The 12,029-nt window shown below is 36.4% G+C and overlaps 1 protein-coding gene across 4 annotated transcripts in view; it reads right to left on the reverse strand.

Annotated features, from left to right (window-relative positions):
* stck (LIM zinc finger domain containing stck) overlaps window positions 1–12,029 on the reverse strand; it is a 43,636-nt gene that overhangs the window by 11,554 nt on the left and 20,053 nt on the right. For all 4 annotated transcript variants that reach the window (XM_081756507.1, XM_081756508.1, XM_081756509.1 and 1 more), the window contains 4 exons: window positions 10,548–10,658; window positions 9,139–9,251; window positions 7,714–7,906; window positions 4,786–4,927 (listed from right to left, as the gene is read on the reverse strand). In XM_081756507.1, coding sequence (XP_081612633.1) covers window positions 4,786–4,927; window positions 7,714–7,906; window positions 9,139–9,251; window positions 10,548–10,658 — 559 coding nt within the window. The remainder of the gene's footprint in view (window positions 1–4,785; window positions 4,928–7,713; window positions 7,907–9,138; window positions 9,252–10,547; window positions 10,659–12,029) is intronic.

Raw genomic sequence — 12,029 nt, forward strand, 5'->3', positions numbered from 1 at the left:
TTCCTCTTAATTTCTTGAGCCGCTTGCGATAAATTCCGTTTTTCAAGTTAAGACGTTTTAAACTGTAATATTTCCCATCTGCTGCTACTTACGACTCTGAAAGGAGAGGCGTTTTTCAAACCATGTTTATAAAACTTTCTTTCTTCTCAGGGGGGAGGGGGGAAGAATCACCTCCCTGAGTTTGATCATCGAATTTCTAAACATACTGTACACTTAATATGTCCAAAATGATTGTCGCATATCTATGACTGTCTTCTTCTACGCATATAATTTGATAATGATTTTGCAGGGTATTTTTAATACTGACACTATGTGTATAATCGGGAAGCGTATATTTGTGGTAAATTTCATAGGAAAAGAATTATAAATACGAAAATTAGAATGCGTAAAACAAAATGTTGGTAAATGGACAAGAAAGTTTTATTTTCGTTTTATTGTTCTTATTTACTGCTCTTTTGACATGAAATTTGCCACATACATGTCTTTACCGATTACACACGGTTACCGATTACCGATTACACCGATTACTAACATTATAAGAAATACCGGGCGAATTCGTTATCAAATTATATTCCTACATCACATTTATAAACATGCGACAATAATTTTGGACATGAGTGTACATAAAAATGAAATCGGTATTGTACGAGATAGGTTCAGAAAGTATCCAACTTTTCGTTAATAAAAATACATTTATTTATTTGGAAATCCGAAACACTAATTCCCTTCAAAGTAGTCTCCTTGGTAATGCACACACTTCTCCCAGCGCTACCGCCATTTATAGAAACACTTCTGGAACGCAGTTTTTGGAATAGTGAGCAACCGTGTCGTCGCATTCCGCATTATGTCTTCTCTTGACTCAAACCGAAAGTGACACGGAACCATGTCGGATAAGTAGGGAGCCTGACGATACACAGCAATGTTGCGTGCCTGAATCATTTCGCGGACTCTTTCCTCATGCCCAAATTCTCGTTCAAAATTGAATGTGCCGATCCGATTGAGTGGTTTCCGCTTGGGTATCACCAAGCTTTTGGCAAAATTTGATGCAATATCGCTGCACAAGTTTTTCTGTCATTTTACAGAAAATTGAGTCCGACAACAGCTTACTACGCGTCTTCCTTCGTTGGCCGACTGCCAGTAACTGACGCTTTCTGCGGGCAGGAAAAAATTCACGACCGCGCGTGAGTGTCCCCTCTACATCATCACTGAGGAAAGTTTCCCGCGCTTCATTGGTTTACGCGGGGAAAAAAAAGGTTCGATACTTTTTGAACACCCCTCACATGCCGCCTGGCCGACTGCCAGTAACTGACGCTTTCTGCGGGCAGGAAAAAATTCACGACCGCGCGTGAGTGTCCCCTCTACATCATCACTGAGGAAAGTTTCCCGCGCTTCATTGGTTTACGCGGGGAAAAAAAAGGTTCGATAATTTTTGAACACCCCTCACATGCCGCCTGGCCGACTGCCAGTAACTGACGCTTTCTGCGGGCAGGAAAAAATTCACGACCGCGCGTGAGTGTCCCCTCTACATCATCACTGAGGAAAGTTTCCCGCGCTTCATTGGTTTACGCGGGAAAAAAAAAGGTTCGATACTTTTTGAACACCCCTCACATGCCGCCTGGCCGACTGCCAGTAACTGACGCTTTCTGCGGGCAGGAAAAAATTCACGACCGCGCGTGAGTGTCCCCTCTACATCATCACTGAGGAAAGTTTCCCGCGCTTCATTGGTTTACGCGGGGAAAAAAAAGGTTCGATACTTTTTGAACACCCCTCACATGCCGCCTGGCCGACTGCCAGTAACTGACGCTTTCTGCGGGCAGGAAAAAATTCACGACCGCGCGTGAGTGTCCCCTCTACATCATCACTGAGGAAAGTTTCCCGCGCTTCATTGGTTTACGCGGGGAAAAAAAAAGTTCGATACTTTTTGAACACCCCTCACATGCCGCCTGGCCGACTGCCAGTAACTGACGCTTTCTGCGGGCGGGGGAAAAATTCACGACCGCGCGTGAGTGTCCCCTCTACATCATCACTGAGGAAAGTTTCCCGCGCTTCATTGGTTTACGCGGGGAAAAAAAAGTTCGATACTTTTTGAACACCCCTCACATGCCGCCTGGCCGACTGCCAGTAACTGACGCTTTCTGCGGGCGGGGGAAAAATTCACGACCGCGCGTGAGTGTCTCCTCTACATCATCACTGAGGAAAGTTTCCCGCGCTTCATTGGTTTACGCGGGGAAAAAAAAAGTTCGATACTTTTTGAACACCCCTCACATGCCGCCTGGCCGACTGCCAGTAACTGACGCTTTCTGCGGGCGGGGGAAAAATTCACGACCGCGCGTGAGTGTCCCCTCTACATCATCACTGAGGAAAGTTTCCCGCGCTTCATTGGTTTACGCGGGGAAAAAAAAAGTTCGATACTTTTTGAACACCCCTCACATGCCGCCTATTCATGTCCCAAAACGGCTGAACTGCATGAAATGGAGTTCTAAACATACAGTAGTTAGTACTATCTACAAGTTGAGACAATTAATCATAAAATGTCCATTGATTTTATTTTCCATAGAAGTCAAACCTACGTTATAAACGACAGCCACTAGGTTATTCACTCTGCTCAAATTATTGCCCTATTATTTACAATTCTTTTAATTTGCCTTAATTAATAATTTTCACTTAGAATTTTACTTCCTTATCTGATCCCAGCGAAGGGGTTGAAGGAAGCTCCTCTGATCAGAAAAAGTTCAATCTTAAAAGTTTTTATTTGCCTCCCTTAGTACATACCTGTTCATAACTACCTTTTACCTTCCTATATTATTAATACTCTTAAACGATGAACTCATGCCACGATAAGAACTCACAATATCAGGATCAACTTTAACAATTCTTGAAGGGTACGTTAAGAAATATTGGTACCATGTTACGATATAATATGAGGGGATGTCAAAAATGTTTCTGGAATGTTCTAGTTTTGGTATTTGTGATACAATTTCAATGAATCGTGTATAACAGCGTTTCCCAACTGGTGTGCCGCGAGGAAATCGAAACAAAGTTATTAATTCTATAGCGACCAAATTGCAAGACATAGGAAAAAATGTATATTTTTGTATTTCACATTACTATGAATTTCTACCATGGAAAAAATACTGTAATTGTAATATATTATTCTACATTTATTACTGTGCAGCAGACAGTATTTCGGCTCGTACACATTTCCACGGTTAGCTGCTATGTTACGCTTCAATTGAGAGTCATACTAACACCGAGAAATGGAAGCACTTGTACGGTACGCGTCAAGTGAACGTTCGTAGAACACTCATTCGCACGTGAATGACAGAACAACACTTTGTTAAACAGCTGTGTTTTGACTTCGACGCATCGCAAGCTGTTTGATTGCAATAATATGCACCGTTTTTGGTTAAAACAGCAAAGTTAAAAGTACAAAACATTTGTTTGTTCGTTTCTAATTTAGTGATCTTCGTTCTTAGTGAAAGGTTGGATACAGTTTTCGAAAAAGAAAGCATATTTTTTAAAAATCTGAGTCCTATATTTCCTTGCAATTGTTTTCTATTTTAAAATCAGAATAAAAAATAAGCATAATGAATTAGCACAGGGGAAAACCAGTGATCGAGCTTTCATCTCTGTGAGAAGAAGATCAGTAATCACAGAAAAAAAAAATACCATGGTATTTTATATTTGCAAATAATAATAATAATAATAATAATAATAATAATAATAATAATAATAATAATAATAATAATAATAATAATAATATCTATGAGTGTGCCACGAAAATTCAAGTTACACCCGTAGTGTGCCGCAAGTTTAAAAAGGTTGGGAAACGCTGGTGTATAGTATAGTCCATAGATTGCCTAATTAGGAAACTGACAAGAGTGAACAGATTCATAACAGGCAGTATACGAGTAACGTAGCTGAACGGAGGAATGTGTGTGGTGATCAGTTGGCACAATATCACAGTTCGAGCAACGCACAAACGTCAAGTTCACGTGCAAATTGAGAAACATCTGCTTCAGAAACTTTGATAGCCTTAAAAACAGTTAGCACCATCGGATGTTTTGCTCTTCCCAAAGATAAACATGGGCCTTTTCCCTTTTGCCAAAGTAGAAGAGATCAAAACCAACGTGACGCCTGAACTTCGGAGGATACCAAAAGAGGCCTTTCGCCAGTGTTTCCACCAATCGCAGGAGCGATGTAACAACTGTGTGTGTGAAATGAAATGAAATCTTTGAGTTTTACGTCCCACGGTTATGCCGGTTAGGCTAACGGAGACGGTGATGATGAGTAATGAATGAAATGGTGGCATGCAGAAAATGGGAGGAAACGGGAGAACCTCGAGAAAACCCTCGAACCCGGGACCCCAAGCACCAGAGGTGAACGCTCTACCACTGAGCCACCGCGGCCCCAACTGTGTGTATGTTCCGAAGGTACCAGCTTGGAGGGCGATTAAGTAATAGCATACTTATATTGTGGTAATAAAGATCTACAACAGAATCCCGGGAATTTTTTGATTGCTCCTCGTATTGTGTTGATTAAAAAAAAGCTGAGAACCAATCAAATCAAAATGAAAGATAATATATCTGAATGATTCTCTTCAAACCGATGTTAATAAATTTAATTTTTCCTTTTATTTTATTTACTCTTAAAAATGCAAACAGCTTACGTCGCGAAAATTACTGTCAAAAACCGATATTAATTTACATAGTTTGCGAATGAATAACCCAGGTAAGTTACTTATTTCAGCAGTTGTGTTACAGTAGTACGTTGTGAGCAACTTACCATTTCATTAGAGGAATAACCTGGTCTACTGCGAACTTCACGGGCATCAGAATTCAGTTCAATTCCACACGCTGCACAGTTGAAATGATACGGGTGGTAAACTTCCCCTCGGAAACGTAACGGTTTACTATCAATAATTCCACTGTAAATAATTAAAAAGAAAATATTACATCAAATGATTAGTTTGTTTTCAATTATACGATCATTACATATCATGTAACGTACTCTTTACAAACGAAAAGCAAGGGTCTTCGGATCATAAATTGAGCTCACTTTATTGTGTGCCACTTTTCGTAATTTCCAAGGAAACTTCCAAAAATAAAAAAAAAAAAATAAAAAATAAATAAATAAATAAAAAAAATAAAAATAAAACCGATAACGTGTTATCAAATCAGAAAATAACAAGAACAACATTACATACTGAAAGAAAAACAAAAATTACAATGAACATACTACAAATTACAAAAGTACATTGGAAATTCCATGTATGAAAATTGACGTATGTGTATTCCAGTGTAACTTTGGAACACCTGAAGGAATTTGGTACCATATTACTTGTATCGGAAAGAGTAGTGCCACGGTAAGACCTCATTAGCTGTGTTAAAAGGAGAGAAAGAGGGAAACATACAAAAAGATAGAAAATGACCGATATTGGATCGAGTCCATAGTTTTCAGGTTCCATGTGCTGATTTGTAACATTCCAATGCCCTTTAAGTCTAATTTCAGCCCCCGTATTGATAAGATCCCCAGCACACCTAGAGGGATTAGGAGGGCTGACATATAAAAATGATTTTAGAAAACGACCCATACGAGTGTCCGTAGTTTTCCGGGTCGCTGAGATTAACAATGACACTTCTGATGCCGTTTAAATCCGAATTCAGCTCTCCTCAGTACTCCTGAGATGGTATGGGACCGTGATATGTAAAAATAATTGAAAATAACCGATATTAATGTCGAACTGATAGTTTTCAGGGTCCCTAAGTTGATTAGAGTCAGTTTTGGCGCCTTTTGATTCCAAGATCAGCTCCCAGTTGCAGTAAGACCCCTTAGTTCTCCTAAGGGGCAGGGTAGGAGACACACAAAATGATCGAAAATGACTGATATTAGTGTCGAATTCATAGTTTTTGGGGTTGCACAGATAAATAGTGACACTCCCGTTACCGATTAAGTCCAATTTAAGACCTCATTGACACCTAGGAGAAGGGATGAAACGGTGACATGTAAAAATATCGAAAACGACTAATATTAGTGTCGAATCATTAGTTTTCAGTGTTGCTAAATTAATTGGTGGCAGTCCTCATGCCGTTTAAGTCCAATTTCAGAGGGGGGGGGGGGGGGAAGCAGACATAAAAACGATAAGAAACGACTGTTATCAGTGTCGAATTCATGGTTTTCGGGTTCGCTTAGATAATGAATAGTTTAGCGTCGCTTTCAGCACACGTGGACCTACAGCTTAGCGTGGGATCCGAATCACATGAGGTCCTACCGAGGATCGAACTACGGTCTCCCGCACCAAAGGTGCATAAGATAACCATATAGGCACGAGGAAGCTCTAAAGCTACCATCGACCTACTAGATGAATGTGGGAGAGTTTTCAACATAGTACCTAGAAATCTACAGCAAGACGCATCCGGGAGCTTGTTATTCCCCAACAAGTTACGTAACGCGTTTAGAACATGTTGAAGCGCGTACAGTATAACTCATTGAGCATTTGAGATCTCCTTTCGAAGTAATCATCAGTAAAAATACTTTGGACTGAAATTTTTATCTTATTTTGACGATTTATAAGTAAAAATATAAGAAATTTAAATTATTTTAAAATGCTCTGTAGATTATCTGAATTCAAGAGATGGCAGTAACTTCGTATGTTGGGCTCCATACCCAGTCAAGGTGGAAAAATCATGATTAAAAAAAATAAATATTTAAATCGATTTTTTAAATCAGATCTTATCAAATCTTTTTATTTAAATCAAATCTTTCTCCTCGTATGATACAAGTCGCGAACTGAAGAAAAACATTAGGAATTAGTATTAAATGTTAATTATGCCATTTAAGTGAAAGTATCGGGGTTGGAGTTTGAATTCCTCCCCAATCGTTAACATATTTCAATCCCAAACAATGCTTCTTAGGCATTAAGAAAAAAGTACACCAAAGTTTATCAACATGACATTTTTTTTTTTTCACAAAAGTTATTGATATTTAGCACGGACATATTTTTTTAAAAAAAATCGGAACTAGCTTGCGGCACGAAATACATATAAAATACGTAAATTTCGCCTAATTTTATAAAATCTAAAAAAGTTTCGGAGAGGGGAATCGGACCCCTCTAAATACGACCTTATTATCTGGGAATAAACAAACAGACGCGCACACAAAAGAATTTTCGTCTTAAATGTCGATGGTGATTTCCCCGGTGAAATAATTAAAGATTTACAACCCTATGTTACGAAGAGAAGAAAGTAGGATTTCCCTGTTACCGGTTCAAAACGGGATTTTCCCTAATCATCCTCTGAATGACACTAGTTTTCATACTGTACTGTACATACATTTGAGTCTCATTGTATTATGATTATTATCTTCCATAATCGAAATAACAGAACAGAAATGGGATTTTATTTATTTTCACTTTAAATTAATTTATTTCGGAATTTGATTTAAATCAACGATTTTTATTTTTAAAAAATCAAGTGATTTAAATCAGATATTGATGCCTAGTATTGATTTCTAGTGTCCCAATCATATTCTGTCTGATCTTGTATTAGTCTGAGATAACTAGCTGACGTTATTCCAAAGTGTTCAATAATAATAATAATAATAATAATAATAATAATAATAATAATAATAATAATAATAATAATAATAATAATAATAATAATAATATGAAAAAAGATAAAGAAAAATCTATTAAGAAACTACACTGATACTCACTGGCACTTATGGCAGACGTATTTTCCTAACCCAACAGCTTTCGCTTTGGCATTGCACTCGTGACACAAGGCACGGCCCTGATTCCTGATGAAACCCAAATCAGCCAACTCCTTGTTACACATTTCACAACGGAAACACTTGGGGTGCCAGTTTGCATTCATCGCTTTGATCACACGACCAATCACAAACTCTCCTGAAAATATACACATACATATATTAAACTTTAGAATATGCTACATATCGGTTGGGAGCACAAGTGGTTATAAATAAATAAATAAATAAATAAATAAAAATAAAAAAAAGGAACATGCTTATTTCTATATATTTATATGTTGGGACAATAGCTTGTTGTTGGTAGTCAAGGAAAGTTAGTTAGAAGACATAATGTTGTGACTTGATTTGAGAGCGTAATAGTAATTCTTTCGAGTAATGAATATAACTTTAATACAATACAAGTTGATAGTGGAATTATAATAATTATTCCAATGTTTTTTCATACAGAAGTAAACGTTAGTAGATTATATTCCCTCGTGAGAAGGTTCAGTTTAAGAACGAAGATATTTCATCTACGATATATAATTTAAGAACGAAAAACTTCAGTTTTATATTTCAGCTAGCTTTTTAAAAAGCTTACTTTATACAGGGTGACCCAAAAGTAGGTACACCCCTGCATTGATCGAGTATAACATTCTAGTTTATGGATTTATTTGTTTCGGGCTTAAGTTATAAGTAAAAAGACGTTAAGAACAAATAATAAAGAAACTGTTTGATAACAATAAGAAATGATATAAAATACAGTGAGCTGATCAGTACGTGACTGTATACCTACTTTTGGGCCACCCTGTATTTAAGCTAAATATCAACTTCACATTGTTCATACTGATTTCTGTCCTCGTTTATTTCATTGTTATGCTGTTGTGGTCATGCTATGAAAGTTTGATCCTAATTCCTCCATTTATCTTCTTTTTGTTGGAGGAGAAAGATCACGACCGCTCCATTAGAAGTGTGCACCAAAGAGGAACAACAAGCAGTGATCCAGTTTTTGTGGTCGGAAGATGTACTCATATCAGGGGTTGCAATCCATTCGTAGATATTTCATTGCGGCAAGACACTGTTCCCGTATTGTGCCGGAAGCCTTTGATGGATTGCGGCCCCTGATACACCTTCCGACCACAAAAACTGGATCACTGCTCATTGTTCCTCTTTGGTGCAAACTTCTAATGGAGCGATCATGACCTATCTGCAACGAAAGGAAGACAAATTAAGGAATTAGGATCAAACTTTCATAGCATGACCACAACCGTATGACAATAAAATAAACAAGGACAGAGATTAGTATGAGCAATGTACGGAAAGTTATAGCCACATTGCGGATAATTTTTAAAATTTACACCTATAGACTGAAGCATAATAACAGTATCTTACCACACTTCCCACAACATGGCGCAAAAAGAACATGAAAATCATGTTCACAATACTTCCTTCCTTCAAACTCATAGAAGATGCCTTCTGGAAACGGACGGAAACATTGGGCACACCTAAAATAATAATAATAATTATTATTATTATTTTCGAATTGCAAGTAACCATAGTAACAAAACAATAATACTGTTTTATAAATTTCTCCCACTCACCCCATGTTCCCTGAAGACAGATAAAGAGCACAAACATCTGAAATATTTTAAAAACTACCATTTTTTCCATCTTCTGGCAGCAAAGTTTGTAACTGTTTTTCCACTATTTCTATTCCTTAGATTTATGTATTTTCTGTCAAATGTCTCAAAACTTTATAACTAAGTAATTTTTGACGTAACTAAGCTTATAAAATATACGAGGTGCGTACCAAAAGTACGTGACATTTATACATAAGTTCGTATAATGTTCAATACTTAGGTGAAACTTTTCCTTGAAATTTGTTGAGAAAAGGAAGCAGTTCCTTTTGTGAAGCTTCACTTGTTACTTGTTTTATTAATTTACTATTTCAATAAATATTATACATTTGGTTATCAAATTTCATGCTTTTTGCTTTTACATGTAACTTAAAAGAATTTGCCTTAACAGGGTTCCTACTGATCTTTCCCCTGACCTTTGGCAGGAAATTCCCTGACTTTCATGACAGTTGTCGGATGACGTTGACATATAAATAAGAAATAAATAGCTGTGAATATTTATATATGAGAATATTTATTCCATAGAGACAAATAATAATCAATTGCTTATACGTACATTCCACTTACCACCCATAAATATCTGAGCAACGCTACATACTATGATCATTAATGGTTGACTAAGCTGAAAGTGGTGAACAATTAATGTTAGAAAAAATATTTTATAAAATTTCCGTGATTTCCATTTTTTTCCCCTGAGTATCCCTGACCAGTAACAATCCTGCTTTATTGCTTATTATTGTGCTTATCTGTTGGGTTTTGAAGATACGTCCTATGATGTAATATGTTTTTCAAAATATTATAGCATGATTTCCTACGGTATCACCAATATTCTTTGCCTTGTGGGAAGATTTCTCTTTCCTTTTCTTTTATAATATTTATGTGAAAGGGGAAGAAAGTGACGTCTCTTCCCATGGGGATTCGAATATTAGGAGGCATCTTACATATGGTTCATTTACACGTTACGCTACGTGCACAGCATCTCATCCATAGAAACCCTAGCAAGTGATCTTGTAGGACGACGTCGTCATTGTTGTTGCTAATAATAATAATAATATAAAATAAATCGTGTTCCAAATAATCTATCCATATTGTTATTCTCAACATCTGCTTTGGAATCATAGTGTTAGTAAAGACATAACTACAAATTACAAACGTAATACTTACACAAAGCATTGGGTATGCCATAGCTCTCCATTTGAGTTAACAATCTTTTCGTGTGGTTCAAAGCCTTCTCCACAGCGGGAGCAGAACATATTTCCAAGAGACATGGTTATGCTGGAAAGCAAGAAATAAATGAATAACACACTGAATATCCTATTCGTTGAATACAAAGAAAAGTAGCCATTAAATGAAAAAACTTAATTAACAAAAACGACTAAAGGTGAAAATAATTCATCGCCCTTTGTTACAAGCTGAACACTAAAAAACAAGTATTCAGTTATAATATACTTAAATTATATCTTCCTCTCAGAAGTATGGGACACTATGGCACGTTTGTCTAAGTTACAGGAGAGCAATTTTATCCTGCTGATTGTTATTTTTATTTATTTTCTGCTACTGTTTGTTGAACTATTTTAACAAAACGTTTCCACTACGTTCTTTAAGATCAACAAACAATAGCAGAAAATAAATAAAAGTAACATACAGTAGGATAAAACTGCTCTTCTGCAAACTTAGACAAAATGTGACATAGTGCGCTATATCTTCAAGGGGAAGATATATATTTTAAAAAAAAGTTAAGTTGGAAGCCTTATCCTTGTTATTACAACACCCTACCCTACATCGTGTAGATCTCAGGGCCTCCGACTTACGGCTGTTTTAATATCTAATTTAATATTGAAAACTGAGAACTAGTTTTTTATTCAGTTCGAAACAAAGGGTGTTGAATTACTTTAATCGCAGAAGCATTTTCTACTTCTCAGCGTAGAGCATGAACTATGAAGTACCTAATAAAACAATAAAACTTATTTAATAAATTAATCATTGCTTATGTACTATGGATGGCCGTGGGTAGTAAACTCCCTGTATTTTCCTCAAATTTTATCAATCTTCTTTCCTCTCCTTTACATTACATACATATTATATATATTACAAAACCGAAAATGCATGATTTCTACTAATTCCAATTTGAATATCGACTCTATCAACGAACTCGTTTCTTAATTTTTGATCCTCTACACCCTCATCAAATCAGGTGGTGATTCAACTAGTAATTATTGACTTTTTTAATCTGCTGGACTCACGGACAAATAGGGTAAATATATAAAGGAGTTTTGGTGAACCAAACTCCTTAATTAGAAAAAAAAAGAAAAAGAAAGAAAACACGTTAGAGAAAAATCTCCGTTGTTCGAAACCTCTTCATGCAAAGATTTCCTGTATTATGTAACAAAATGTACCTTAAATTAGAACTTTCGAATATTAAAGAATTTTTGGTTAAAATTGTAAATAGGTTCAAAAATTTTTTTACCCAGTTTTCTATTTTAACTACGAATTCAACTGCAAACATCCTTAAGATTAATATTCACAAATATTACGACGAGAACTTTTCACGCAACCACAACTCTGTCCCTAGTGTCTTTTTTTCTTCACCTAAAAGATGGTTAATGGCAGCGAAAGTTCTAACATATCACTTCTGGTCAGACTGAA

The sequence above is a fragment of the Thermobia domestica genome, chromosome 4, assembly GCF_964235325.1.
Source record: "Thermobia domestica chromosome 4, izTheDome1.hap1.1, whole genome shotgun sequence".
Classification (NCBI taxonomy): Eukaryota; Metazoa; Arthropoda; class Insecta; order Zygentoma; family Lepismatidae; genus Thermobia; species Thermobia domestica.